This window comes from Schizosaccharomyces osmophilus, chromosome 1, assembly GCF_027921745.1.
Source record: "Schizosaccharomyces osmophilus chromosome 1, complete sequence".
Lineage (NCBI taxonomy): Eukaryota > Fungi > Ascomycota > Schizosaccharomycetes > Schizosaccharomycetales > Schizosaccharomycetaceae > Schizosaccharomyces > Schizosaccharomyces osmophilus.
This window is the reverse complement of record NC_079238.1, coordinates 5,038,359-5,064,091: the sequence shown is the minus strand read 5'-3', so window position 1 is coordinate 5,064,091 and position 25,733 is coordinate 5,038,359. Positions and strand designations below refer to the sequence as shown.

Sequence of the window (25,733 nt, the reverse complement as noted above, 5' to 3'; positions counted from 1 at the left end):
AAGGAGGGAATAACTTTCAATTAAAAATGGATTTTAAATATTCTTAGTCTAAATAACCCTATAAGACACCTATCGAATTATCGAAAGATATACTATATACCAAAAACTTTTAAAATAGTGTACCAAGGTTGAAGTGAAACGTGACTACTATACAAAAACCAAAAGCCACGAATGAACTTGACCTTCATAAAAAGAGAGACTTCGCTGCGTTTGACAGAATAGGCTTGCCGGAATTAAATAAAAAGAGGAAGAGATAAACAAGAAATTATAAATATACATTAAAGAGCGACTTTTAGGTGGGAGACCATTGAGTTTCAGGAGCGAACGAAGGAAGCCAATACACAAAAGGCCATTGCTGAATGGTACCGACTCGAAAGAAGAAAAAATATACAAGATGAAAAAACAAAAACATAAATAAAGATCCAAGTGCGAGTCGTAGAAACCGATAATTAATAACATTTTTCGTTAACCGCTGTCGCATATTACTCCATACTTCAGAAACCTGATAAGGGGTTTCCTTAATTCTATTGAACCTTTGTAGTAACTGTTTTTGACTCTCCAGTTCAGAAGCCAAGAGGGAAAGGCTCGCTGTGAGCTGTGGATCGGCCTGCATTTTTTGAGACACAGGTAAAGAGGGTAAATGGAATGGATAACAGATAGGACTCACCGTAAGTGGGGACGACAAAGAAAAATTAGAGGAAGTTTTTCGAGATTTTAGTTGACTATATTCTTCTCTTAGTATCTTCAGTTGATATTCAAGCTGTTGGTTCCTTTCTAATAAAGCGATATTCGCTTTGGAGTCCAAGGTCTTTTGCAAATGGTCAGATTCCTGATAAAGTTAGTACTAGGGTATAATCTTTGATATAGAATGTAAACATACTGTCATTCGTTCATTCTCAACTGCCTCAATGATTTGTTCGAGTCTAGTGATGTGGGCTGTTTGTACTTCATATTCTTGATGTATGCTCTCCAACTGCTGCGAAAATTCTTTAGACTCTTTGAGGGTTTCACGAAACTTTTTTTCCCAGGTTTTCGCTTGCGTGTAGCATGATTTACATGCTTCCTCTGATGCCGTTAACTCTTCAGATAACTTTTGATTTTGTTCTTTTAAATCTTGCTTTTCAATTTCCTTAGCCCGCAATTGATCAGATTGTGACTGAACACGCTCGTATAGTTGAGCTAGCGTCTCATCCTGATTTCCATTTCGTCGTCTTGTCCCATAGATATTATTTTTAATATCCTTTGCGTTTGTAATCTCTGCGAAAGGGGTTGATTGGCTCATTGGCACTGCCTTTTGTGGTGTCTGAAAGCTCAAGTCATTATCCTTGAATCGTCTCCTCTCTGAAATTTTGGAGTACGGGTTTGAGCTAGTATGGGACCGACTCCTTGCTCTGTTTCTAATAATAGTTTTGCTAATAGGGATTCGATCTGGATCTTGGCTTGTTAACTCATAAAACAAGTTTTTTATTTCGATCGTCGAAACCACGATTCCTTCATTGTCTTTAATAAAATCTTCTGCAGACTGCCTTTGCTCAGCATCTAACAAAGGATAGGAGGAAGGCTGGCGTAAAGCCTCGATATCATCAACGATTTCTAAAAAACTACGAATTGAAACCTACACATGTAAGAACCTAGTTATAAGTCACATTGTCCTTACTTTTCCTGCATTATTTGGATCATACTGTAGCACGATTTCGTCAAATGGAATATATTCTTCCATGTCTATTTATTTAATCCTTTGCTTGGTTTTATTCTTTGGTAAGTTTACATTTAGCACTTTTCCTCCTACGTATAGTGAGCTTGAACAGAATCACTATTTTGTAAACAAATGCAAAAACAGGATGATATCGATATTTTGAGGGTTTACCAAAAAAGCTAGAGAGACGCAGAAGAGACAGAAAAGGTTTGATATATATTTTGGTTTGGCAAAACTATCCTTGAACGAAATTTTTTTAGTTGTGCGTGAATTTTGAATTCTTTTGTCCGTCAATACAAACATATAGGGAAAGTGAGAAGAATATTTCATAGAGTTAAAGCCAATTTCTCTTCCCATTCACTTTTTAACAAAGTGTTCCTTCGTGTTTCCATTCACTGCCAACGGGGATTTTGACGAATGGTCGTTTATATCTTTGACAAAGCCCATGAGTTGAGTAGATCGGAAATTGCAGATACATATACCCAATATATACCACAAGTATAACAACTAGCCACTGAATGGTAACTCTATCCTTTGAAGGCATGACATGTAAACATTCTATCCTCATCGCCTAGCTGCTTCTTTTTATGTAATCTCTTTTTTAGTTTTGCAGAATCATGTTCCAAACTTCATCATAGTTTTCTGGCTGAAGTTACGACTTCGCAAGATATTCCAAAGTCATCCAAATTTGTGTCTCAAAGCTCTCTTTCGGACAGTTAATAGTAACGGTCATGTTGATTCAGTACACTGAAAGAATTGATACTACTTGAACTATGAAAATGCTCTCGACAACCAGTTCTGTCTACACTTAAGTCATAAAAACAACCTTCGTTAGGCATAATAGCTGGTAACTGGCGTATGCAAAGCAACTATAAAAGAATTGTGAAAAGTTATAATCGTAACTCAAAGCAATCTGTTTTGCATCGGCTTCTAAAGGACCATTTTAGCTAATAGGGCTTTCAGGAATATAGGTGTAACATGCATAACAAAGGACATTCATAAATTGGTAGGACTCTTTCTTTTCCTTTTTTAAACAGAGTTTAGGATGAATATGAATAAACTGTGACCAAACCGGGGGTTTCTTGTTATAAAAGAAACGCTGCTGGAGACTTCTGATCAAATCCCAAAAAAACCTTTAGAATTGAATTTAGAAAAATACTCAAAATTATTTTTAGTTATATTGTACTTTGTTTATCGTCCATTTTCCGTATACTGTGTTCGTGTTGGAACAGATACCTTCTTCCACTTTTGGGGATTCCTCTGAAACTCACATAGTTCCATCGCTAAGGATATTTTCGCAACTGTTTCAATAGTACTTATGCGGTAATATTTATATCCTTATGCAAATTGTAGGCTATTTGTCTGCAAATTCACAAGAAGACACGAATCCTGATGCTCAGCATGTCTCCTCATCTGAGGAGAAAAATGCGGTCGTGCGCCGTCAAACAATGCCGCAAACTACATCTACAAATGAAAAAGAACTGACTCGCTCGCATTCTCTGGGTGCTCGTAGACCTCGTCGAGCAAAGTCGCTGCACAAAGAACAAAATTACATGAGACGCTTCTTGGATAAAGATTCTGCTTTCGATTATGAAGAGGAATCTTTTGACTCTACGACGGATGAACCTTGTTTTCTGGTAAAATGGAATATCTCTGCGACACTTGGGCGTAAAATTCAGGAAGTACTACAACCCAGCTCAAATGTGGAGGCTTCGGTGCTTTCTAATGGTGAAGGATCTACAGTTGATGAAGAATCTTTGATGAAGAGTACTAAGAATGGTGAGTCGGATTTGGATAGACCATCCTCAGCAAAACCAGTCCAGCCTACACGCTCGTTTTCATTTTCGACAAACACATCAACAGCAAATTCTACACAGAATGTCACCTACCATCCATTTTTTACGACTTCTACAAAGCGAAAGCAAACAGACGATGTAGAAGATGAAACCAAGTTTTTGAAAAGTTACCTCGAGTCTGGTAAAGTGATAAAACTCAAAGACCCCCTTTGGCCTAGTCCTGAAATTCAAACCGACTTTTTACCTCCTATGTATGCAGATGATATAAAACTACCCTTTTCAAAAAAATCACATTCAAACGACAGATCTACTTCACTGACTCTGCCTTCTTACTCAGATGTCTTCTCTCATGCATTAAAGGACATTGACTCTTCTGTTATTGAAACGCCGAAGCAGGAGATAATTCAGACCACAATGGAGAAACTACACTGTTTTGCTTCAGAATCTCTGGGATTCACACCCCTTCCTTTTGTGGAAAAAGTTATTTCCAACATCAGTTCCAAAGAGTTACTTAGTGCTAACAACAATTTAAAGAACTATTTATGGACTGTAAAGTACTCGCCTAAAAATTCATCGGATTCATGTGCTTCCCCGGACTGTATTTCAAAAATTGAGGATTGGTTACGCTCATGCAAACTCTCTAAACCGGCGGCCCCTGCCCATATCAATGAGAAGTCTGCTACTATTTCTCGTTCTTCCACCACTCAATCTCGAACCTCAGAAAAATCTTCAAACGATTCCTTGTCGGAAAGTGAATTTGAACCTGATATAATTACCGATGACGAAGAAAACTCTACTTCGACTTCTCGCAAAAAGCTAAAATTGAGTGTTTCACAATGTCCTAATTGGATGGTAGTTGTTGGCCCTAACGGGATTGGCAAAACTGCTTCCATCTATGGCATCTGTCACGAATTGAATTTCCAGATTGTAGAAATTCATCCTGGAATGCGACGCTCTGGTCGAGAGCTTTTAGAACGAATTGGAGAGCTTACTCAAAGTCATGTCGTAGGAAGATCTAAAGAAAAAGAGTCAAGTAATACACTTATCCTTTTAGAAGAAGTCGATATAATTTTTCAAGAAGATCGTGGTTTTTGGCAAGCCGTTACTGCACTCATTGAAAAATCCAAAAGACCGGTTGCTATGACTTGCAACCAAACTGATTTCCTTCCATCATTGTTTTTGCAAGAAGATCATATTGTTGAATTTCAACAGCTACCTTTGGCTGCACTAGCGGATTACCTTTCTTCTGTACTCTTTTCCGAAAGAGCTATTGTTTCAAGGAGTGTTGTTGAATCTTTGATCCAGAAATCGGGGCCTGACTTACGGTGCATGCTGATGCAACTAAATTTCTGGTGCCTTACTGATACGATGGATCCTTTAAGAAGTGACGATGATAACAATCCTCAAGATGTACCTACTGTAGAAGCTTCTGTATCTGCATTTGATGACGGTATCGGTATTTTCAATGACAGAATACAATCTGGAGAAAGTCTCCTTCAAACTTACAGTGAGGAACAAAACGGAGATTTAGGAATTCTGTTGCTTCCAAACACAGTCAATTGGAGGAAACCCCCTCGCCCACAAACTTTCCATAACTCCGAGTCCTTCCTGAATCAACTGAACAAGTCATTTGAATACGCGGATTCTTTATCGCAAATAGATGCGTGCTTCTCAAATCAGAGCTCTATATATGAAACATATGATTTATTGTATGACAGTGCCTCATTTCATGACATTGACCAAGATACCCGTGACAGAGTGAAATTGAATTACTCTGATTACTTGACGGGATTCCCCATCATTACCGATCCTTCAAAATCCAACGCATCACCAGAATTACACGAAGTTCAATTAAAGTATCCCATGCTTAATTTTTTGCTTGGTCTGTATGAATATAAAGACTCGCCTATAATTACAATTTTACCAACACCTTTGAAAAGAGTCCCCCTTTATTTGGGTGTCTTAGCTTCGAAGATATCTTACAAGTACGATTATAATAACTTGAAAAGGTTACTAACGTTATTAGAACTGATCCAGATGAGGTATATAATGCTCTTTCTTTCTTTTCCCTTTCCGATTCACACTCCTCCCTTTTCTTTCCTCCGAATAGTATAGATCGTACAAATGACATACTGATTACTGAAGTTGCACCTTACGTTCGTGCGATGGCAAGGTTTGATCGCTTACGCTTGAATGCATTCAACCTGCTGTTGTCCTCTAAGGGAAGGTCTGCTTCCCATTTCTCTGGGGGTTTAAGTACACGACTTTTGAGAAATCTTGGTTTTACTAATGAAAAGCTTCAATATTTAGGAATCGATGGAGGGCGTATTCTATCAACATGGCTTTCCTCTGAAAGCATATAGTTGTCACATTTACCCTCGGCATATACCAATATATATTTACACGATATAAGGAACATCTAATCGAATTGCATCATGAATATCATTCATTAATAGTTACTATAGTCAGAAATGCAGGTCTTTTCTAAATTTTTACGTGTTTTCTTTTTTTCTCATAAAACTAACGCAATTGAACATTTAATAGTAAGTTCTTTAATTATATAATCCATAACAAGAACAGATTCAAACAGGCGGTAAATGACATCGGCAAACAGGGCATATACTTCTACTTTCCATCCATTGCAACAAACACTGCCTATGATACAGATGATGACATGGTGTAAGCATGTAATTCCTCCTTACAATCCTTGAAGCTGGGTTCAAAGTGGAGCCACTAGAAACGAGTTCTATGGTTTGCATGCAAATAGGACAGACGTTTGCATCGTGCATAAACGCTTCCAAATCTCCAGCTTGAATAAGTGGGTGATAATCGTAGGTAGAGCTAGAAGGAAATAACTAGAAGCATGAGTTAGCAAAGGGCCATAAATAAAGAGACTTACCTTTTTTGGTAGGAAAAACCTGGCTCCTAAAGTATCCTGTGCAAACAAAACCAAAACCTGGAGAGACATCCACAAACCCAAAGCCAAGGCATACGTATATTTAGGAGTAAACTTTAAAGTGGTTTCAGAATAAAGGAAAATAAACGTAGGCAAATACATACGGGATAAACTGAGCCCGATAATATATACCCAAGAAAAGCTACGCGACGTACCTTGCTTGACGTTTCGAATAATTTGAGGAACCCAAAAAGAGTAGCAAGTAAACAAAAGAGTAGAAATGAAATAAAATCGGTAAGTAACGGGCCAAAAAGCGGAATACAAAGACACAATACAGACAACAAGTATAACAAAATAAAATCGAAGACAAACAGCTGACCAATCTCGTTGGTCACGTTCATACTGAGTCAAACCTGCTTGTGGCGGTGTATCCTCCGTGTTCGTTGTGTTATTATCATCACCTTCATTAGTATCTTCAATTGCGGATTCATTATTCTGGGTTCGGGGAAGCGGCGGCGGCGGAGGAGAGTTCGAGTTTTGAACACGCAATATTAACGCCAAATACCGCATAGTAAACATTACTGAAGGAATGAGTGAAAGAAAAGCGACAGAAACAAAAGGTAAATAACCTCTCTCAATAACAGCATTTATGCTTAAAAAGAAGATAGCAATAAAAGCATCAAGACAAGCTTGAATAGCAATGGTTATGAACGAAAGACGCTGAACGTAGGAAGGTGAATTTATACGCATCTGTCGTAATAGCAAAAATATCTGACAAAAGATAACAATGATATAGACAGAAGCAAATCGTACCAAACCGGCGTCGAATACAAAATTGCGAGGGCCTTTATAATTAGAAATTGTAAAGGCAACGTTGCAATCTGGAGAATAGATAAGACCAGAAAACAACACATCGGGCATTTTCACAGTTGATACCCCTTGGGGATGGTAGTATTCATTTTCTATAGCAGCAAGAGCCTCCTTACTCAACCCTGTGTTCTTGTTAAATCCGTAAAAGTAGGCCCGACAGGAAACACTTTCCTCCTCGTATAATAATGGAGACCATCCTCCACGTGAGATTTGACCGATTCTTTCGTCAATTCTTCCAAGAGATTTATTTTTTAAAACATCAAAATGCTCTTGGCCATCAAAAGGCAAATCAGGCTTATCCGCATAGTCTTGGAAAAGCCAAGGAATACCATCTACACCTGGAAATTCTGGAGAAACTTCTGTAGCCCCCAGCAATGCGTGAGCCTTCTCCAAACGATCACCATAAAACGCTAGTTGATATACTGAAGTTCCATTTAAATTTTCCATATTCATAATGAACGAAAAGTCATTTGAATTAGCTGCAGGAAACTCGTAAAGATTAGCTGTGAACTGTCCTTTTTCGGAATTTATGATACTTTGTAATGTTCGATGCCATGTTACATTGGGAGAAACATTACCAAAAGAATCGTAGGAGACTTTTTTCCAGTCCCCTATCACGACGGACGTATGGTTCAAATGACTAGCGCCTGAACCAGCGGAAGACTTGTAAATTGCGTTTCTTGCCGACAGCACCTGTTCAGGAAGTGTCATAGATTGTCGCACTTGCTCAGGAGCTTCCGAAAACGTCGAATTTTGAATTTTTGAATGCCAATTCCTTTCGGCTTCGAGACTTTTCTCTGTTGAATTCCCATTTCGAGAAGGAAGACGACGTACCGGAGCAAAAAATATGAACAGCAATAGTAAGATAACTACCGGTGCCGAAGGCCTCCACCCTCGTCTATCCATGTATCATTGAATGTGGAAATAGCCTGGTTTAGTATTTCTGAATGACAATTCTAATGTCTACGACCTTTTAATTCACCAAACCGTGTTTGGCACTAGGTATATTCAAGTGCTCATTCGAAAGCTTAATCTCAATAAGCATTCTCACAGTTTAAAGCATATGCTTATATATACTATCTAAAAACTCATATGAACTTAAATAATATTACTTACTATAAGCATATTAATGATCCAAATTCTTGTTTATGCTCGTAAAGTCAATAAACGAATCATAATGAAATTTACTTTTCTTTTTAAAGACGGGTTGGGCTACATATAAAGGACCTGCTCTTGAAAGACAACCGTATTACAAAACTGAAAATGCCATCTCGATTTTGAGGATATACGAATTCAGCGGTAATATGATGTCGACAACAGGTTGCTGCTACAACTGAGGCTTTCCACGAATGGTCGGTCACCTATTTTATTCCCATTGCCTTCGTAGACAGACGGTTGATTTCTGCTATATACCTGCTCACAATGTTTTTTACATGCATATATTGTAACAATTTCCAGGACATCAACTAAGCTTCTGTAGCTCAGTTGGTGGTAGCGTCCCTCTCATAAGATGAAAGGGGAAGGTCGTGAGTTCGAGCCTCACCAGAAGCATTATAAGTTATTTTTGCCATATTTATTTTCTTTAATTCAATAACTCCACTGGTAGTAAACTGTAAGATAAATTGCAGGTTTTTGCATTGTCCGTCAGTTCCTTTAGAAACTCTTCAAATTCCTCTCTAGGCTGTTACATGCCTTGACTTATAACCTAAAACACTACATGTTATTTGTTTATTAACATAAACACGCTAGACTACTGTAGGTAGGTTTTAGTAAGCCGTTACGCCTCACAAGCAAGAAAACCCGAACTTTGATCCATTGTTATATTTTCTACCAAACTACAATTGTCACCTTCAAACAATTACGAAAATTTCAAAGTTGTACGACTTACCACCTCTATGAAGATATTTGGATTTACAAACCTGTAATAGGCTTGATGCATTTTGTATAGAAAAAAGCTATAGTAATTTGTAGTTCCCCTGTACTTGAAGATTTGTGCACTTCCAGAAGCAAATGCTTGATTTCTACGTGGAAACAAGGTAACTCGACAAGATTGGTTCTTTAAGATTTGATTTGTGTCGATTGAAGCAGAATCATTGCTTTCTGCTTGTAAGATTTTGTATTTCTCTTTCCTTGAATTCAACGGAAGTCTTTTCTTTATCATAAATTTCCTTTTCCCAATCCGCACTCTAATATCCAGATTGGCCTTTTTAAACTCAGTTTCCGTTTTTTTTTCTGTAAAAAATAATGCTTCCGTTCGACGATCAACGCGTCCTGTGTTTAGAGGTTCCTTTACAAGGAAAAGAAAACGTTCATATTAATTTCGCCGAAGAAGTCGAAAAAGTCTATGGACCTTCCATCAATCAGAACGTGAAGAAGAACGAACTCTCTGATTCTGCTGAATCAGATGGAGAAAATGAGCAACAACAAGGAGGACCGAATGCAGAGGGTGGAACAGAACCAACCAAAAAACGAAGAAAGAGAAGATACGCGGATGAGTACTATGATCGACATGACCCATTCATTGATGATACGGAGTTATACATTGAAGAAATGGCCGCTGCTAGCAAGGACGGTTTTTTTGTTTTCAGTGGACCATTGGTAGCTGAGGGCGATAAAGTAAAGATTGAACGGTCTAAAAAAACAAAACGAAAAAAGAAGTTATCAAACACCCTTTCCAATGCTGCCGCTAATCCAACTCCAACTACTCCTCAATCTACTATGAACGATCAGCCAGCTTCAAGTGGAAAGCCTACTGACAAAATAGAGGAAGATTCTAATGATGATGAACAACCTTTACAAACCATATCCATGCATGAACGAGCTTCTAAGCAATCCTCCACTTCGGGATCTAAAAAAGATGTTTCAGCAAACACAAGTGTTACGAACAAAGAGACAAAAAAAGAGACCGAAAAGTCATTGAAGGAACAAAAAACTCCGACCAAAGAGACAAAAACCAAACCAAGGGAAAAGGCGTCTAGGAGAACGTCCACGGGTACAAAATCGACGAAAAAAGCCGAGAAAGAGGAAGCGAAAGGATCGACCTTAAGCAATGTAACCGTTTCCCCAACTGCACCACCGCACCAAGCACCCGCAGTTACTACGACCGATAGAGAATCGGCGTCCGTTACTAATCGAAATGAAACGACAGAAAACAAACTTCCAGCGTCAGAACAGCCTGGTACAGACACTTCTACCCCTACTAGCTAAAGTTCCCATATTATATGTGACAAGCATTGAAGAAAAGTTAACGTTCAAGACGAGTGTATTGTAGGTACATCCGATATACTAGGATAACAAATATGATTTCCACTATCTTTTTCAAGCAAGTTACCCTACTAGCAAACTTTGTAAATACTATTCTAATATCGCCCATAGATCCTATACCATGTATACTCTTTCAATAACTGTGTAGAAATGCATTTCATTAAAAAAACCATAATCCAATCCTCAAATCTCCCAGATACCCATATATTATCTATTGATTTTACTTTCCTTTAGAAGGCTTTGGCTTTTTGTTCTTTTTATCAAACCTTTTATCCGACTTTTTGTCTGGCTTTTTATCCGACTTCTTAGCAGACTTCTTATTGGACTTTTTACTATCTCGGCGTTTCTGAAGATTCTCTTCGCGTTTCTTCTGTCGTTGGGCCATTGTCTGATGTACCGCCTTGTTTCGTTCTAGCCAGGCCATCGATGAGGTTTTCTTCTCCTTTTCCTTCCGCTTCATGGTTTTCTTCAAAAGTTTTTCGTTGTCCTGTAATTTCTTGCCCTCTGCTTGAAGCAAAACCCGATGCCAGGTATCACTTTCTTCAATTTTTTTCTTTTTCTCTTCATCGTACTGTTCGACCCGTGCCCTTTTCGCTTCCAAATGCTTCATGGCCCCGTAAACATCTGTTGGGCCCTTTCGTTTGCTAGACTTCTTTAGTTCGCCATTGGTAAACTTGTCTTGTCCAAGAAGAAGTGTTCCATAAGTGATGTCCGGCGTTCCTGTGGTCGGGTTGACCGCGTGTTCCAAGCTTCCTAGTTCTTTGTCTTCAGAGGCTGCATCTGGTTTAGTGCCTTTTCTTTGTTCAGTTACTCTAGCAGCTGCCTTTGCCCCCTTTTTCGCTTGCGCTCTTTGTTCAGCTTTTTCTTTACGTATTTGAACCAGTGTTTTTCGGTCAGTGTCTTTCGGAAGCTTCCTTTGAGATCTAAACTTATCAAGTTTCTCGTGAAGCTTCTTCTGCAATTCTTCCCTTGATGATCCGGTACTCATTATGAAGAAATTGTTCCAATGAAAGATCCAAATATAAGACGGTGAGGTAGTGAATTTTATAAACGAAGGCACTAAAGACTTTTCTACTATAAATCTTCACAAACTACTCACGAAAAAAAATTCTTCGTCCTTTTGTAGTTTATCCAAAATTTACAAAATCTTCGTAACTGTAATGGCCTTTGTCGTATTCAGTTTCAAAGTATCAACCAGAGACCTTATGCGATTCCAAAATAATTCGTACAATAAAAACAGTTTTTTATGAGTATACGAATAAAGCTTCACCTTCCTTGAAGAGAAGGTAGTTATTTGTAAATTTCCTGAGCAAAGGTACCCAAATAATGGAAAGCAGGAGAGAAGGTTATGTAGGTTAGTGTATTATAGAGTAATGCGGTATTTTGTTTTTAAAGGCAGCGTATGCATTCACTATAACTATTTGTAAACAAATAGAGTATTGTAAACTGATAAAGGAAATGTTTAATTGTATTGGGAATGGTAGCTGACGGGGATCAGAAAGGATTTGAAATAACAAATTAGAAAATATACTTTCGATAAGCAGCATACAATTCGTCTATTCACTGTTTTTCGGGGTTCATAAAATTACCATTTTCTGTACTATGATCCTAAAACAAACAAGGTTCATATTTTCATGGGTGATGGGATAATAGTTCATTGGAATATGTGATATTGTGGTATGTGGTATAAACATGCTTGTTCGATCAAATCCTCTAATAAATACTTTCTTATAGACCAAGAAGATCTTCTGTCGCAGACCGTGAGTGACCTGCTGTTGGAGGCTGATTGCTCGGCGCGGAAGATTCGACAGACATAAATAAATCTAAAGCATTATTAGAAATAGAAGGCGATGCTGTAGATTCAGTAGGAGTAGCAGTGCCTTGACCTCCAAAATCAAGATCTAGTAAATTCTCGACATTTGCTCCCTTTTCGATTGCCGTCTGGTTGTTTTCCTCGTCAACGTTCAACTCTTCAACAGCACGTTGTTGAAGAGCATCTGCTCCAAACTTTCCTTGGCCGATGAATGACTCTGGTAGTTTGTGATAAACAGATGCAAGAGTAGTCATTTCTGAAAGTAAAGTCTCCAACAGTAACCTGGGTAACTTGGTATCATGTTCGACAGTGGGTTTTTGCGAGCAAACAATAGAAGTAGCCGTATCTAAATTTTTGGAAGTCATTAATCGCTGATACATGAAAGCCCGATCCCGCAAGTCTTGATTGCTAGATACATTTGTTGCATAAGAAAATATTTTTTTCAAGAGTGCTTCAGATTCACCATTACGCATGATAAGATTCAACTTGACAGTGGCTGTTAATAGAGCAAGCTGCACCTGTAAATCTTCCTGGGAGATAGAAGACACCATCTCATAAAGCAGCTGAGTGGAGTTACCAATAGAATTGCAAAATTCACCCAATATCCAAGCCATACTGGCACGAGCTCGAGGGTCTCCAAGTTCCTCTAGCACTTTTTCAAGATAAGGAAGCAAAAGTTGTACCTTTTTAGGATATTGTCGTAAAATTGTCTCCATAACAACCATAACTTCTTGAACCATGTAGCTGATGTTAACCTCAAAAATCTCTAAAAACACAGCAATACAATCATTAATAATACTCGGAACCTTCAGTGCAACGTCACCCAACGACTTGATTGTCTGTTTGACAAATTCTAGGTCTACTTCTGAAGCATAAGTACGAAGTTCAGAAAGTGTCTCATTTATATTCTCCTCGCATGCAAGCATTGTAATAATTTTCAATTTCTCAAGTTTGATGTAAAGAGGATCATTATATTTACAGAAAAAGACGCGAGTGCCTCTCTCAAAAACGTCCGGTTGTTTTTGAAGGATCAAATTGATATTCCGCAATGCAACATACTGAATTTCTGGATCAGCGGACAAAAGTGTAAGGAGAGGAGGTGCCATTTTTTTGTATAAAAGGGTTCTAAATTCTTCAGAAAATAATGAAATATGAATCATAATCACTTTCACGGCAGCCAGCACTACACCACTGTTGGCATGTTGAAATTGAGGAATAACACGTTCACAGATAAACTCCGCTTCTTTAACGTCGGTGGTACGCAATCGAGAGAGAGCGGAAAGAATGGTTATTCTTCCCCATTCATTGCATTCACTCAACGCTACAATCAACCGATCGGTCATTGTATATACCAAATTGAAATAACCCTTTTCGGGTTCACAATCATGGATTTCCGCAAGCGATCTAACTGCATTAGTAACGACGGCCGGATTAGGGTCCGTAACTAATGCCTGAAGTTGGGATATAAAACCATTGGAAGAACAATATTCAGGGTCTAATTCGAACATTTTTACAACACATACGGCAGCCGTTTTGCGGACATATGGATGATCATCTTTTAATGCTTTTCGTAAAGGGTGTGCTAAGTAGTCAATGATTTTGGTAACACGTATACAACCCATGGTTCGAATTGCCAAAGCCCGAACAGTGGGATTATATTCTTCTGAATCTTTAACGAAAGTGTTCACGGCAAGAATACACAAATCGGGATGCGTCTTTGCATAGTTGATCAAATACAAATACACCAATTTCTTCAATGTTACGTCTCGGGTTGCTAAATTCTTCAACACGTCCGGAAACAAATTGGAGACGTCTTTACCGACGGTCATGGCCGCTATTGTCCTCTTGACAGCGTCAATTCGCTCACCTGCATATTGAGAAACTAATCCCTTCTGTAATTCACTTGTTTCACTCTTCTTAAATGCCTTCTGGCGACTAGATTGAAAGATCTTAGGAACCATCACGATCCCAAATTTTTGATCAAGAAACTAATGCCTATAAGAATAAAAAAAAATTAAAAAAGCAACCTCTCTCCTTGAATTCTCAATTACAGCTGATTTTTACCTACCACGTAGAAGAATCATTCAATTACCCTGTAGACTTGCTATGAGTAACACTTGGTGACAGCCGTTTACTGAAGTTTCTTCGAGTACTTTACAAAACAAGTAAGATTATAAACAGTTAAATGCTCAATAGAAGGGTTTAATTCTAATTGAATTCGATCGTTCTTAAGCTAAAGGAGTATCGAGTTACATAGCATTCTTACAATTGAGAGTTCCTGCATGGCTTTACTTGTAACCAACATCATTCTTCCAAAAAGAGTAAATTTTATAAATTACAATTGATTTAGTTTAAATAACAATAATTAGGTACGTATACTTCATTCAATATTCCAAAATAATAATGAATTAAGCAATTTGGTAGGTAAAAGTAAGGCATCAAAAGAATGCAAGATAAAGAGGTTAAGATGACAATATGCGTTGTTATTTTCAAAAGTATTATTCTCAAATCAGAATTATGAGGTATCAATGAAAAAATTAAATAATAAAACCGTTGTCTGTTTACAGTAAAGGCCCTCGAAATGTATAATGGTATATGACGGAATGCAAAAGAAAAGCGACAGAGATTGAGTGTACACAGATAATTAAAACTCTTAACATCTTAAGGATTAACAAAGAAAAGAAGGGAACTTGGTTTCAATGGTGAAAAGATAAATAAATAGCTTGTATCAAGAGGACATATCTTAAATATCAAAGCAGAAAAGTCCTCTCTCAAATGATTCAAATGATGGTGAAAATTAGCCTCAGCGTTGAGAACCGAATTGGTGATTCCATTCTTCGTAACGGTAAATACCTTCTGAGGAAACACTAGGTCGAATTGTCTTCAAGCTAGCTTTGAAATGATTAATATCTATAGGTGGGATATGTTCGGCACTAGTCGTTAATAAAGCCTCACCCAGGTTTCGCAAAGGACCCATTGCAGCATCTTTAGCCAAAGCGGTTATGTCGGATCCCGAGTAACCTAAATTTAATTAGCGACAACTCACAACTCACATTTGTTTTTTAAAACTTACCTTCAGTTAACTCAACAAGTTCATTCAAGTCCTCATTCGTTAGACCATGTACTTGATTATGTAGCAAATGAGAAAGATGCTTATGACGCGTCTCTGGTTCAGGCAAGGGGATATAAGTTCGCTTCACAAAACGACGACGTGCTGCCTCATCAATGCACCATGGAAGATTTGTTGCAGCGAGGACCAACACTCGAGGAGAATTGCCTGTAGCTTTTTCAGGAGCCGCATTAGAAAGAGAAGACCACTGAATTAAAAATTCAGTCTTCAATCTTCTCGAACTCTCGTGTTCGTTACCGCTATCACTTCGTGCAGAAAGAATTGAATCTATTTCATCCACGAATATGACACTGCAAGTTTGGCGTTTTGCAACTTCAAACAGGGCCCGAACGAGCTTTTCAGATTCACCGAGCTAAAGACGTGTTAGAGAAAAGAAGGAATAAAGAAAAAGCTAAACCAATTACATACATATTTTGACATCAAGGAAGAAGCCGAGATTGAGAAAAAAGTTGCTTTGGCTTCCGTAGCAACAGCACGAGCAAGCATAGTCTTACCGGTTCCCGGAGGTCCGAATAGCAACATGCCTTGAACAGGTTCGCGAAGACCTTTGAATAATTCTGGTCGCAAAAATGGGTAGATGACAGCTTCTTTCAAAGAGTTTTTAGCTTCTTCTAACCCCGCAATATCTGACCAATAAACTGGATCGTGATTTGCAACAATTTCGCTCATGATGGCAGATTCAAAATCACTTTGTTGATTGTTGTTTTGGAGATTATCAGGCTGAGCAGTAGAGGCTGAAGGTGTGGTCGACTGTTGATCCTGTCCAGCTATTTGCTTTATCAATGGAGAATCATTTGGATCAACTGGTGATGTTGTAGGCGAAGATTTAATATCGCTTGAAGAAGGCGGAGTAGGAGTGAAGTCGTTGACGTCGTTGGGAGTCCCGTTGGTAATAAACGGATTGGTATCAGATGAATATGATTTTGAATTATTCATATAGGTTTGTCGATCAAACGGAGATACAGGATATGTTGCCGAGGTATAGGATGTGGACTTTGGGGGAGGTGGTGGCGAAGCTAAAGGCTGGGCAGGAATAAAAGTACCTTTTCTAGGAAGTGGTATGCAAAACGAAGAGGCAGTGCGCTGCATAGGAGGAGGATTGGGCAAGGGATGAGACTTTGCTGAAATAAATGGGTTCGTTTGACTCGTTAATTCTGGTGAGCCCGAAAGAGAGAACGGCGAGCCTGTAGTATTTGCCCGAGTGGAATCAGATGGCTTTACAGCCGATGAATTGAAAGAAGAAAAAGGGTCCTCCGTTTTAGCAACTCCAGGCGAGCGCTTTAATGCGGAATTAAAATGAGAGGAATTCCCAAAAGAAGAAGTTGCGGCGAATGATGCAGAAGCTGAAGGAGGGGAATATGCTGATCCATAAGAACGAGGAGTCGTTGAAATGTTTGTTTCCGACTTTACACCTCTTGGCTGCTTATATATCATTCGGCCACTCATAGAATGCTGCAAAGGCGTATGCGCACGGCTTGGACCAGGTATTTGATAGTCAATCGACGACTTTTTTTGCGCTATTTTTGGTGCGACTTGGAAATTTTGCCTTTCCATTTCCGTTTCCAAAATTAGCCTCCGTAGCCTTCCGGCCTTGTTAACGCAATTATCGTAAAGTCCATTCCAGGAACACTCTTCTGCTCCTTTTAACGGTGCAAGTCCTTGGCGGATACGCATTTCCGAAAATTTTTTCATCTCCTCTATCACTTTACAGTAATTTACATACGCCAAGGTCCAATCTTTGTTTCCCTCACATAATAATGCTCTAGAAGCAATTGGAAGTATTCTATCTAATTCAGAACTCGCTTCCATACTCCCAGCTTCTTCGTGACTCCAGAGTAGTTGCTAAGCGGAGCCTTGGGTCCCCTAATGTTTTCGTTCTAAGTCGGCGGTAGCATTGTTACCTATCTGTTGTGTAGCTGCATTTCTCATACACAAAATTCGTCTATAATTTAAGGTTATCTAAACGAAGTTTTCGGAAGATCACACCAAATATGTAGAAACTAAAGCCTTCCTCTTATATGCACACTCACTCTTTTCAGAAAGAAATGAAATGCTTCACAATGGGATATTGAAACTATCACTTAAATCGACTTGGAGAAATCAAGGCTGTAGAGTATTATTTAGGGCGGCAAGCAAGTCTGCCAATTTTACCGGACTCATTGAAAATGAACTCAGGCAAGTATCACCAGGAATCCGAGAATTGCTTTCCTCCAAATTTGAAGAACTTTCAAAATGCTCTAGATATTACACCATAGCCCAGGGAAAGCAGATGAGACCTTCCCTGGTACTGTTGGTGTCGAAAGCAACGAGTCTATGCAGTGGAATTGACCAGTCTATTGTTGGGTCGAATTTTTTGGAAGACGATGCTCCGGATCACGTCTCCACTGGACAGGTTTTACCTTCTCAGCTTCGATTAGCTCAAATCACGGAAATGATCCACACAGCCAGTTTGTTGCACGACGATGTAATTGATCATGCCAGTTCCCGTCGAGGACATCCTTCCAGTAATGTAGCTTTTGGAAATCGAAAATCTGTTTTGACAGGGAATTTTATTCTTGGGAGAGCATCCACGGCAATGGCTAGACTGCGAACCCCAAAAGTTACTGAGTTGTTCGCAACGGTCGTTGCAGACTTGGTACGTGGTGAATTTCTTCAATTGAAGAATACGGCCGATACAAATAGCTTAGAACTACAACCCTTTCATTTTGACTACTACATTGAAAAAACATACCTAAAAACAGCTAGTCTTATTTCAAAAAGCTGCCAATCTGCTGCCATTCTGGGTCAATGCTCTCCTACTGTCATTGAGGCTGCTGCCGATTATGGTCGATACGTCGGTACTGCGTTCCAGTTGATGGATGATGTTTTAGACTACACGTCCCAAGACGAAACCTTGGGAAAAGCTGCAAATGCAGATTTAAATTTGGGACTCGCAACCGCTCCTGTATTATTTGCTTGGAAGCAGTATCCGGAACTGGGTGCAATGGTAATCAATCGTTTTAATTGTCCTTCGGACGTGAAAAAGGCACGAGAACTTGTCGAAAGTACGGATGGCATAGAGGCCACCGTAAAGTGGGCAAATGATTACATACTAAAAGCTCACGAAGCCCTTCAGTGTATACCGGATTCACCTGCCCGACAGGCTTTACATGCCGTCGCTGAAAAAGTCGTTGCTCGAAATTATTAATGCTGTTTGCGGTGTTTCTGTTTTTGGCATTATGAGAAGAATATGAACCTAAAAACAAAACACAATTGTCGGAAAAAAAGTCGGCTTTAATTTTGCGTCCTCTTTATGGATTTTCTATGTGAAAGACAATCCAATCTTAAGATACTTTACGAAAGAGTTTGTGAATAAAATTCTATGAAAAAGGAATACAACAGAAGAACGCATGTCGGTTCCTTTTGTTCTATTCAGTCCTTATTATTCTCGCATTTCAATATTTTACATTTAGGAAACGACAAAAAACTTTATAACTCATCTACCCTTGCTCCTCAAAGATGAGCTAGGCATGAAAATGCTCCATGAAAGATATAATTCATTTATTGACTTATGATATTGTGAACATAGTTGCAAAAATTAAAATGCTAAACTTCTTTTTTCTTTATTATTTCTTTATTGTTCCTATCAAATTTGAAAACCCGGATCATTATCCTGAGAATCCAACTTGCAAATTCAATAAACAAAGCCATTATATTTTTGGAAAGGAATCTCATTCAAAAATTCATTATGAATAGGTTTCTTGATATAAAAGAAGGACATCCTTTGAACTCAACTGAACAATGGAACGCTTTGTCTGAGAAGAATGGGAGCAGAATTGAAATGAAAACAAAGAGAGTCGGGACCAACTAAGGGTGTTACTTTCACAAGGAATATATATAAGTGCCTTTTGAAACGTGATTCTCCATCCAAAGTTTGATTTGTTTTCCGCAACACCTGCTTTCACTATTTGACCCAAAACGAACTTTTTCATTCATCTTCAATATGGACGCTATGAACAACAACACCAACACGTCTAGTTTTTCTTTGATGAACAATGCTCCCTCTAAGCCTACTGTCACTACCAGTAAAGCTCAGTGGTATCAACCCAAACCTCCTGGAATGTGGTATGGTTACACCTTTGCTTAATTATGTTTAAGAACGGTAAACTAACCTTATATTTCTTAGTGTTATTGCTTAGTCTTCTATATGCTAAAGGTTCTTAACTGCTTGCCTTTCTCTCGGTTTTATGCTATGATGATATTGAAACCACTTTTTGGTTCACCAGCAATTTCTTTGCAGGGAGAATTCGCAACCTAATTCCAACACATCTCTTTTAATTTTCTTAATTTTTTTGCAAATAATATCCATTTACTCCAGTTCATACATAAATATTGATCTGTTTTACTGAGGCTATACATTCAGAAAGAAAGCTGCTGTGTGCAAAGACTCTTCGCTTTGGTTAAATTAGTAAAATGAAACGTATAATAAAAATCAACTACAAGGGCGTCGAACGGCAGTAATCTTAGATGGTCAATACAATACTACGTTTTGGATAAAGATCATGAGTCTGTCTGTTCTCGTCACAGCTAAAATATATCATTAACCTTTGTAAACTTGAATGCCTAAGCTAATGTTCTGAATTATTATAGACAGCATTTCGTTTGTTTACGAAACATTGAGTTAGATATGTAAATTGAATGATCCATCCAATACTAATACGCATTACAAAATAAATATACCACTTCATTAACTATTGCTTGAAAGTTTACTTTATACAACTTTACAACTCTTCATCAAGCTATAAAGAAACAGCAGCCGGGGATTCACCGCGCTATACCCGCGGTAAAACCACAACCACATACTGAAGGCTGTTGGTAACTTGACAACAACAAACAACTGGGAGTTTAGCATCTTCTTTCAAACTCTCCAAAGAAATAAATATAAAATGGAGATGCTAATTAAGTTTGAATCTAAATCTTCTAGGGCCAAAGGGGTCGCGTTTCATCCGACTCTGCCTTGGGTCCTTACTTCGTTACACAATGGTAGAATCCAATTGTGGGATTATCGAATGGGAACTCTCATAGATCGATTTGATGGACATGATGGTCCTGTACGTGGAATTGCATTCCATCCTACTCAACCATTATTCGTTTCTGGTGGTGATGATTACAAAGTTAATGTATGGAATTTTAAAGCGAAGAAGTTATTATTTTCTCTTTGTGGACACATGGATTATGTCCGTGTTTGTGCTTTTCACCATGAATACCCTTGGATTCTTTCTTGTTCGGATGATCAAACGATCCGTATTTGGAACTGGCAATCAAGAAACTGTATAGCGATTTTGACTGGCCATTCCCATTATGTTATGTGTGCTGCTTTTCATCCAACTGAAGATTTAATTGTGAGTGCAAGTTTGGATCAAACTGTGCGTGTTTGGGACATCAGTGGACTTCGCATGAAGAACGCCGCCCCCGTCAGTATGACAATCGAAGAGCAACTTGCTCAAGCCCAAAATGCCATAACGAACGATTTGTTTGGTAGTACCGACGCTGTTGTAAAGTTTGTTCTAGAAGGTCATGACCGTGGAGCGAACTGGTGTGCTTTTCATCCTACGCTTCCACTCATTCTTTCTTCCGGTGATGATCGATTGATTAAACTTTGGAGAATGACTGCTTCTAAGGCTTGGGAAGTTGACACTTGCCGTGGACATTTTAACAATGTTTCATGTTGTCTCTTTCATCCCCACCAAGAGTTAATTTTATCCGCTAGTGAAGACAAGACAATTCGTGTTTGGGATCTCAATAGAAGAACCGCAGTTCAAACATTCCGTCGTGATAATGACCGTTTTTGGTTTGTTACCGTTCATCCAAAACTTAATTTATTTGCCGCTGCTCACGACAGTGGTGTCATGGTTTTCAAATTAGAACGTGAACGCCCTGCTCATGCTCTTAACATCAACACTCTCCTTTATGTCAACAAAGACAAGTCGATCGTTTCTCATGATTTAATTAGAGGTCAAAGCAATGCTTTAGCTTCGGTGAAGCATCAAGGAAGTCCATGGACGCATCCTCGTTCCTTATCTTACAATCCTGCCGAGAAGGTTGCTCTCGTAACTTCCTCTGTAGATAATGGAATTTATGAGCTTGTCAACTTGTCTTCTCGTTCCTCTAGTTCCAAGGACGGCATTAAAGGTTCCGGTGATACGGCTCTTTTTGTTGCACGTAATCGATTTGCTGTCTTCAATCGTAGCAAGCAAGTCATTGACATTAAAGACCTAACCAATAAAGTGACGAAGACAATTGAATTGCCAGACAAGGTAAACGATGTTTTTTATGCTGGAATGGGACATATCCTCATCTCTACTTTAACCCAAGTCCACATGTTTGATTTGCAACAAAAGAAGGTTATTGCTTCTGTGAATGCCAGCAAAGTGAAGTACGTTGTTTGGTCTAATGATTCTTCTCATGCAGCATTAATTGGTAAGCACTTTGTTTACATCGTTAAAAAATCCATGGAGCTAATCACCTCAATCCACGAAACTATTCGAATCAAGAGTGCAGTCTGGATTGAAAATAATGTTTTGCTGTATTCAACTCTTGACCACTTGAAATACCTTTTGATGTCGGGCGATTCTGGTATTGTAAAGACACTGGAATCTACTATTTACCTTGTTCGTGCTAAAGGAGATTTGGTGTTTGCCTTAAATCGCGCTGCAGAACCTATAACGATTAAGATTGATCCTACGGATTATCTTTTCAAGGTGGCTTTGATCAAGAAAGACTATGAGCAGGTTTTACATTTAATTCAGAACAGTGATTTAGTTGGTCAAGCCATTATTGCTTATTTGCAGAAGAAAGGCTATCCCGAGATTGCTTTGCAATTTGTGGAAGATTTATCGACCCGTTTCGAATTAGCTTTGCAATGTAACAATTTAGAAACTGCTTTGGACATTGCTCGTACAATTGATAGACCTGAGGTTTGGTCTCACTTATCTTCAGAGTCTCTTCATTCTGGAAACCACAAAATTGCTGAAATTACATATCAAAAGCTTCGCTATTTTGAAAAACTTTCCTTTTTATATTTGATTACGGGAAACACTGAGAAACTTAGCAAAATGGCTATGATTGCTCAGAAGCGTAATGATGCCTTAAGTCTCTTTCAAAACTCTTTATACATGAACGATATAGAAGCTCGGATTAACATGTTTGTTGATGCCAATATGTGTCCACTTGCATATTTAACCGCAAAGTCTAATGGTCTAGAAGAAAAAGCTCATGAAGTGTTGGCCGTTAGCGGTATTAATGAAGATCAAATTAAGTTACCCAGCATTGGTCCTTCTTTTACTTTGCCTTCTCCTGTTCGTCCTACTTATACTGAAAATTGGCCTCTGAAGGATACTTCCGATTCCTCATTTGAAAAACTATTGAGAGACCGGATAGAGCAAATGGCTTTGGAAAGCCCTGAAGAGGAAATAGCTTCTGTCAATGAATACCAAGAAGCCGAACAAGATCTTTTAGATGTTGAAGAAGACGGCAGCGAATTAACTGCTGAGAGTCCTGAGGAAGATGATGGCTGGGAAGTTGAAGATTTGGCTACTGAAGAAGTCGTTCCAAATGCAGAGAATGAAGTTGGTGTTATTGACGGTGCTAACGAAATTCATTTGTGGTTGAAGAATTCACCTTTAGCTGCTGACCATATCGCTGCAGGCGATTTTGAAAGTGCCATGAAACTTTTGGGTAGACAAGTTGGAGCTGTAAACTTTGCTCCTCTTAAAAGCCGCTTTTTAGAAATTTATGCGGCTTCAAGAGCTTATGTGCCTGCTGTTGATGGTCTTGATCCTCTAACAGTTTATGTTCGACGTAATGGAGAGTCTGCCGAACGTAACCAAGCCCTTCCTTTTATACCTCGTAATTTGGAATCTATCAAGAATAATGAACTTAACGAAGCTTATCGATTGGTAAAAGCAAACAAGATCTCAGAGGCTAAAGACGCTTGCTTAAACATCATTTATTTGTTAATTACTTCCGTGGCTAATACTCAAAAAGAAGCTGAAGAGGTATGAATGAAATTTAACGACGGTGAATTGATTACTAACTTACAAAGATATCCGACTTATTGGATGAATCTCGAGAATATATTGTTGGTTTGTCATGCGAGTTGGAACGACGCAAGTTGCCTGAGGGTGATGTGACACGCGCACTTGAATTGTCGTACTACTTTGCATCTACCAAGTTGCAACCTGTTCATTCGATTATCGCTCATCGTTTAGCAATCAATGCTTCTCATAAGCAGAAGAACTTCAAATCGGCCTCTTTCTTAGGTCAAAGATTACTTGACTTGGCAGAATCTGGACCTGCGGCTGAAGCTGTAAGTGTATTTACCTAGATTTCACTGTATACTAATTTTACTAGGCGAGCCGTGCTATTACTTTAGGAGATAGAAATCCCCATGATGCATTTGAAATTGACTACGATCCACACGTGGAATTCAGCATTTGCGCCAAAACATTGACTCCCATCTACTCAGGACAGGATTATGAATCTTGTCCTGTTTGTGCTGCTAAATATCATAAGACATCTGCAAATGGAGTTTGCTTGGTGTGTGATCTTGGAGCTATTGGCCAACGTGGTACTGGACGACGCTTTTTGGTATAAGTTAGCACTTACGTTGAAAATATATGAACAAGTCCACTCAATTCCTTTGAATGTCTCCTGTTTGTTAATTTGGCCGTGGTTTACGACGTAAATATACACACATGTATCTAAATGCTTTTTTTGCCTATACATAGTAACGATTGACGGAATGCGCAGGATGAATCTCTACATTCATTTTCATCTCTTATTTACGAAAAATAAATTAATATTCTTATTGCTTACTCTGATTTTCAATGCAGAAATGCTCATAAACATTCATGGTACATGTAGCTTTAGTAAGTATTGAAATAAATATCAGTTTTTTTTATCAGTTTTTTTTTTCTTTTTCAATTAACGTACAGTAAGAAACGATGTATACCCCAGGTTTAAATAATTGCGCTACTGAAAGTGGCTTTCAAAGGTGGCCCTCAACCGTTTATATCCATCCTCCCCCGTTGAGTTTTCTGACCTTTTTCCTTTGGAGAGAACTGATACCAAAAATTAGGTACAATGCAACAAAGATCTTCTAGTACGCGTATTAAGTCATTCCTACTGCATAGTGTAGCTACTGCTAGCCTTTTGTGGTCATTCAATTGGGTCGAAAAAAATGGTGATTTGGCTATCCGAAATTCATACGGATCTCACTTTCAGCATTTGTAAGTTACAAGAATTCGTTTGCTTCCGCTCAATTGAAATGCTGAGTATCTAACTTACCTATAGAACTATTTTATCCTTGGCTATAACATTGCTTACTATGTTGGTAAGCCTGCTGGCCGACATTACAGACTGGAAGGTTTTCCACAACATTAAGCCCGTTCTTTTGTATATAGTATGTCCTCTTGAGTCAATTGTTACAGTCCTATACTGGTCTATTGTTATGTACGACCGTAGTCTGCTCATTCCTAAAACCAGGCCTATCCAGTTGCCCTTGGACTTTGACTTGAGTGTCCATTTGATGCCTACTGTATTTTGTTTGCTTGATTATTTATTTTTCTCTCCTCCCTTCTCCTTGTCCTTCAAGGTGTCTACTTTGTTGTACCTTGCCGTGGCTTTCAGCTACATGTGGTGGGTTGAGAAATGTTATGAGGTTAACAAGTTTTATGCGTATCCTATCCTAGCTATTTTAGAGCCAGTACAAAAGGGCATTTTGTACGGAACTGCCTGTGTCCTTTCGTTACTATCTTATATTGTCTTAAAAACAGTACATCCTTACGCACTTCCTCCTCACAATGCCAGATAATTTTTAGATCTTGTTTTGTTTTTTCTGGCGTTTTGACAGGATTCAACGAAATAAATTTCTTAATGATTCTTCGAAGTGAAACTTTGATTACATATACGCTTGGTTGTTACCTTTATATACTCATTATTTCCATTTTGCATTGGCTGGTTGCACTCATGCTTTAAATATTGAAGTTTGCCTACAAGACTTCGATTAAATGGCCAGCAGCCCTTCTATGAATTAGACATTCTCAAACTTTAATATAAATATAATTACTACTTCCATGTTATAATCATTGAAAAGTATTTGGGTTGTTATGATCTTGCACTCATTCACTTTGTCATGTTATACATAGTGCATGAGTGCAAGGCTCATAAGTTTAGTTGTCTTGCTCGATGGAAATTTGCCAAATATTAGTTTGTTTTTGTTTTTAAAT

The 25,733-nt window shown here is 38.5% G+C and overlaps 10 protein-coding genes and 1 non-coding gene across 11 annotated transcripts; 6 read left to right on the top strand and 5 right to left on the bottom strand.

Moving 5' to 3' along the window:
- Window positions 1–292: 292 nt before the first annotated feature.
- Window positions 293–1,720, bottom strand: kms2 (mitotic and meiotic spindle pole body KASH domain protein Kms2; the record flags this gene model as incomplete). The annotated part of the gene is made up of 3 exons (XM_056181089.1): window positions 293–829; window positions 881–1,615; window positions 1,658–1,720. 3 exons carry the CDS (start codon window positions 1,718–1,720, stop codon window positions 293–295), a joined length of 1,335 nt encoding a protein of 444 aa, XP_056036177.1.
- A 1,316-nt stretch (window positions 1,721–3,036) lies between these two features.
- On the top strand, window positions 3,037–5,855 carry elg1 (DNA replication factor C complex subunit Elg1; the record flags this gene model as incomplete). Its single annotated transcript, XM_056181088.1, has 2 exons — window positions 3,037–5,477; window positions 5,519–5,855. The coding sequence occupies 2 exons, from the start codon at window positions 3,037–3,039 to the stop codon at window positions 5,853–5,855; spliced, it is 2,778 nt and encodes a 925-aa protein (XP_056036176.1).
- Window positions 5,856–6,074: 219 nt separating this feature from the next.
- dsc1 (Golgi Dsc E3 ligase complex subunit Dsc1) lies at window positions 6,075–8,164 on the bottom strand (the record flags this gene model as incomplete). Its single annotated transcript, XM_056181087.1, has 2 exons — window positions 6,075–6,347; window positions 6,392–8,164. 2 exons carry the CDS (start codon window positions 8,162–8,164, stop codon window positions 6,075–6,077), a joined length of 2,046 nt encoding a protein of 681 aa, XP_056036179.1.
- A 564-nt stretch (window positions 8,165–8,728) lies between these two features.
- On the top strand, window positions 8,729–8,809 carry SOMG_20106. The gene is given in 2 exon segments: window positions 8,729–8,766; window positions 8,774–8,809. It is a non-coding gene; the product is annotated as a tRNA-Met (tRNA).
- A 693-nt stretch (window positions 8,810–9,502) lies between these two features.
- hip4 (histone H3.3-H4 chaperone, HIR complex subunit Hip4) lies at window positions 9,503–10,465 on the top strand (the record flags this gene model as incomplete). The annotated part of the gene is made up of 1 exon (XM_056181086.1): window positions 9,503–10,465. The coding sequence occupies one exon, from the start codon at window positions 9,503–9,505 to the stop codon at window positions 10,463–10,465; it is 963 nt and encodes a 320-aa protein (XP_056036178.1).
- A 277-nt stretch (window positions 10,466–10,742) lies between these two features.
- Window positions 10,743–11,510, bottom strand: rrp1402 (ribosome biogenesis protein Rrp14; the record flags this gene model as incomplete). Its single annotated transcript, XM_056181085.1, has 1 exon — window positions 10,743–11,510. The coding sequence occupies one exon, from the start codon at window positions 11,508–11,510 to the stop codon at window positions 10,743–10,745; it is 768 nt and encodes a 255-aa protein (XP_056036173.1).
- A 740-nt stretch (window positions 11,511–12,250) lies between these two features.
- On the bottom strand, window positions 12,251–14,296 carry apl2 (AP-1 adaptor complex beta subunit Apl2; the record flags this gene model as incomplete). Its single annotated transcript, XM_056181084.1, has 1 exon — window positions 12,251–14,296. The coding sequence occupies one exon, from the start codon at window positions 14,294–14,296 to the stop codon at window positions 12,251–12,253; it is 2,046 nt and encodes a 681-aa protein (XP_056036172.1).
- An 842-nt stretch (window positions 14,297–15,138) lies between these two features.
- knk1 (AAA family ATPase kink, Knk1) lies at window positions 15,139–17,274 on the bottom strand (the record flags this gene model as incomplete). The annotated part of the gene is made up of 3 exons (XM_056181083.1): window positions 15,139–15,356; window positions 15,409–15,817; window positions 15,874–17,274. The coding sequence occupies 3 exons, from the start codon at window positions 17,272–17,274 to the stop codon at window positions 15,139–15,141; spliced, it is 2,028 nt and encodes a 675-aa protein (XP_056036175.1).
- Window positions 17,275–17,515: 241 nt separating this feature from the next.
- On the top strand, window positions 17,516–18,652 carry dps1 (decaprenyl diphosphate synthase subunit Dps1; the record flags this gene model as incomplete). Its single annotated transcript, XM_056181082.1, has 1 exon — window positions 17,516–18,652. One exon carries the CDS (start codon window positions 17,516–17,518, stop codon window positions 18,650–18,652), a length of 1,137 nt encoding a protein of 378 aa, XP_056036174.1.
- A 1,738-nt stretch (window positions 18,653–20,390) lies between these two features.
- cop1 (coatomer alpha subunit Cop1) lies at window positions 20,391–24,099 on the top strand (the record flags this gene model as incomplete). The annotated part of the gene is made up of 3 exons (XM_056181081.1): window positions 20,391–23,501; window positions 23,549–23,812; window positions 23,857–24,099. 3 exons carry the CDS (start codon window positions 20,391–20,393, stop codon window positions 24,097–24,099), a joined length of 3,618 nt encoding a protein of 1,205 aa, XP_056036385.1.
- Window positions 24,100–24,588: 489 nt separating this feature from the next.
- SOMG_02288 (endomembrane system protein, FAR-17a/AIG1-like protein family protein, AIG1 and ADTRP-like protein) lies at window positions 24,589–25,318 on the top strand (the record flags this gene model as incomplete). Its single annotated transcript, XM_056181080.1, has 2 exons — window positions 24,589–24,734; window positions 24,799–25,318. 2 exons carry the CDS (start codon window positions 24,589–24,591, stop codon window positions 25,316–25,318), a joined length of 666 nt encoding a protein of 221 aa, XP_056036386.1.
- Between the last annotated feature and the right edge of the window lie 415 nt (window positions 25,319–25,733).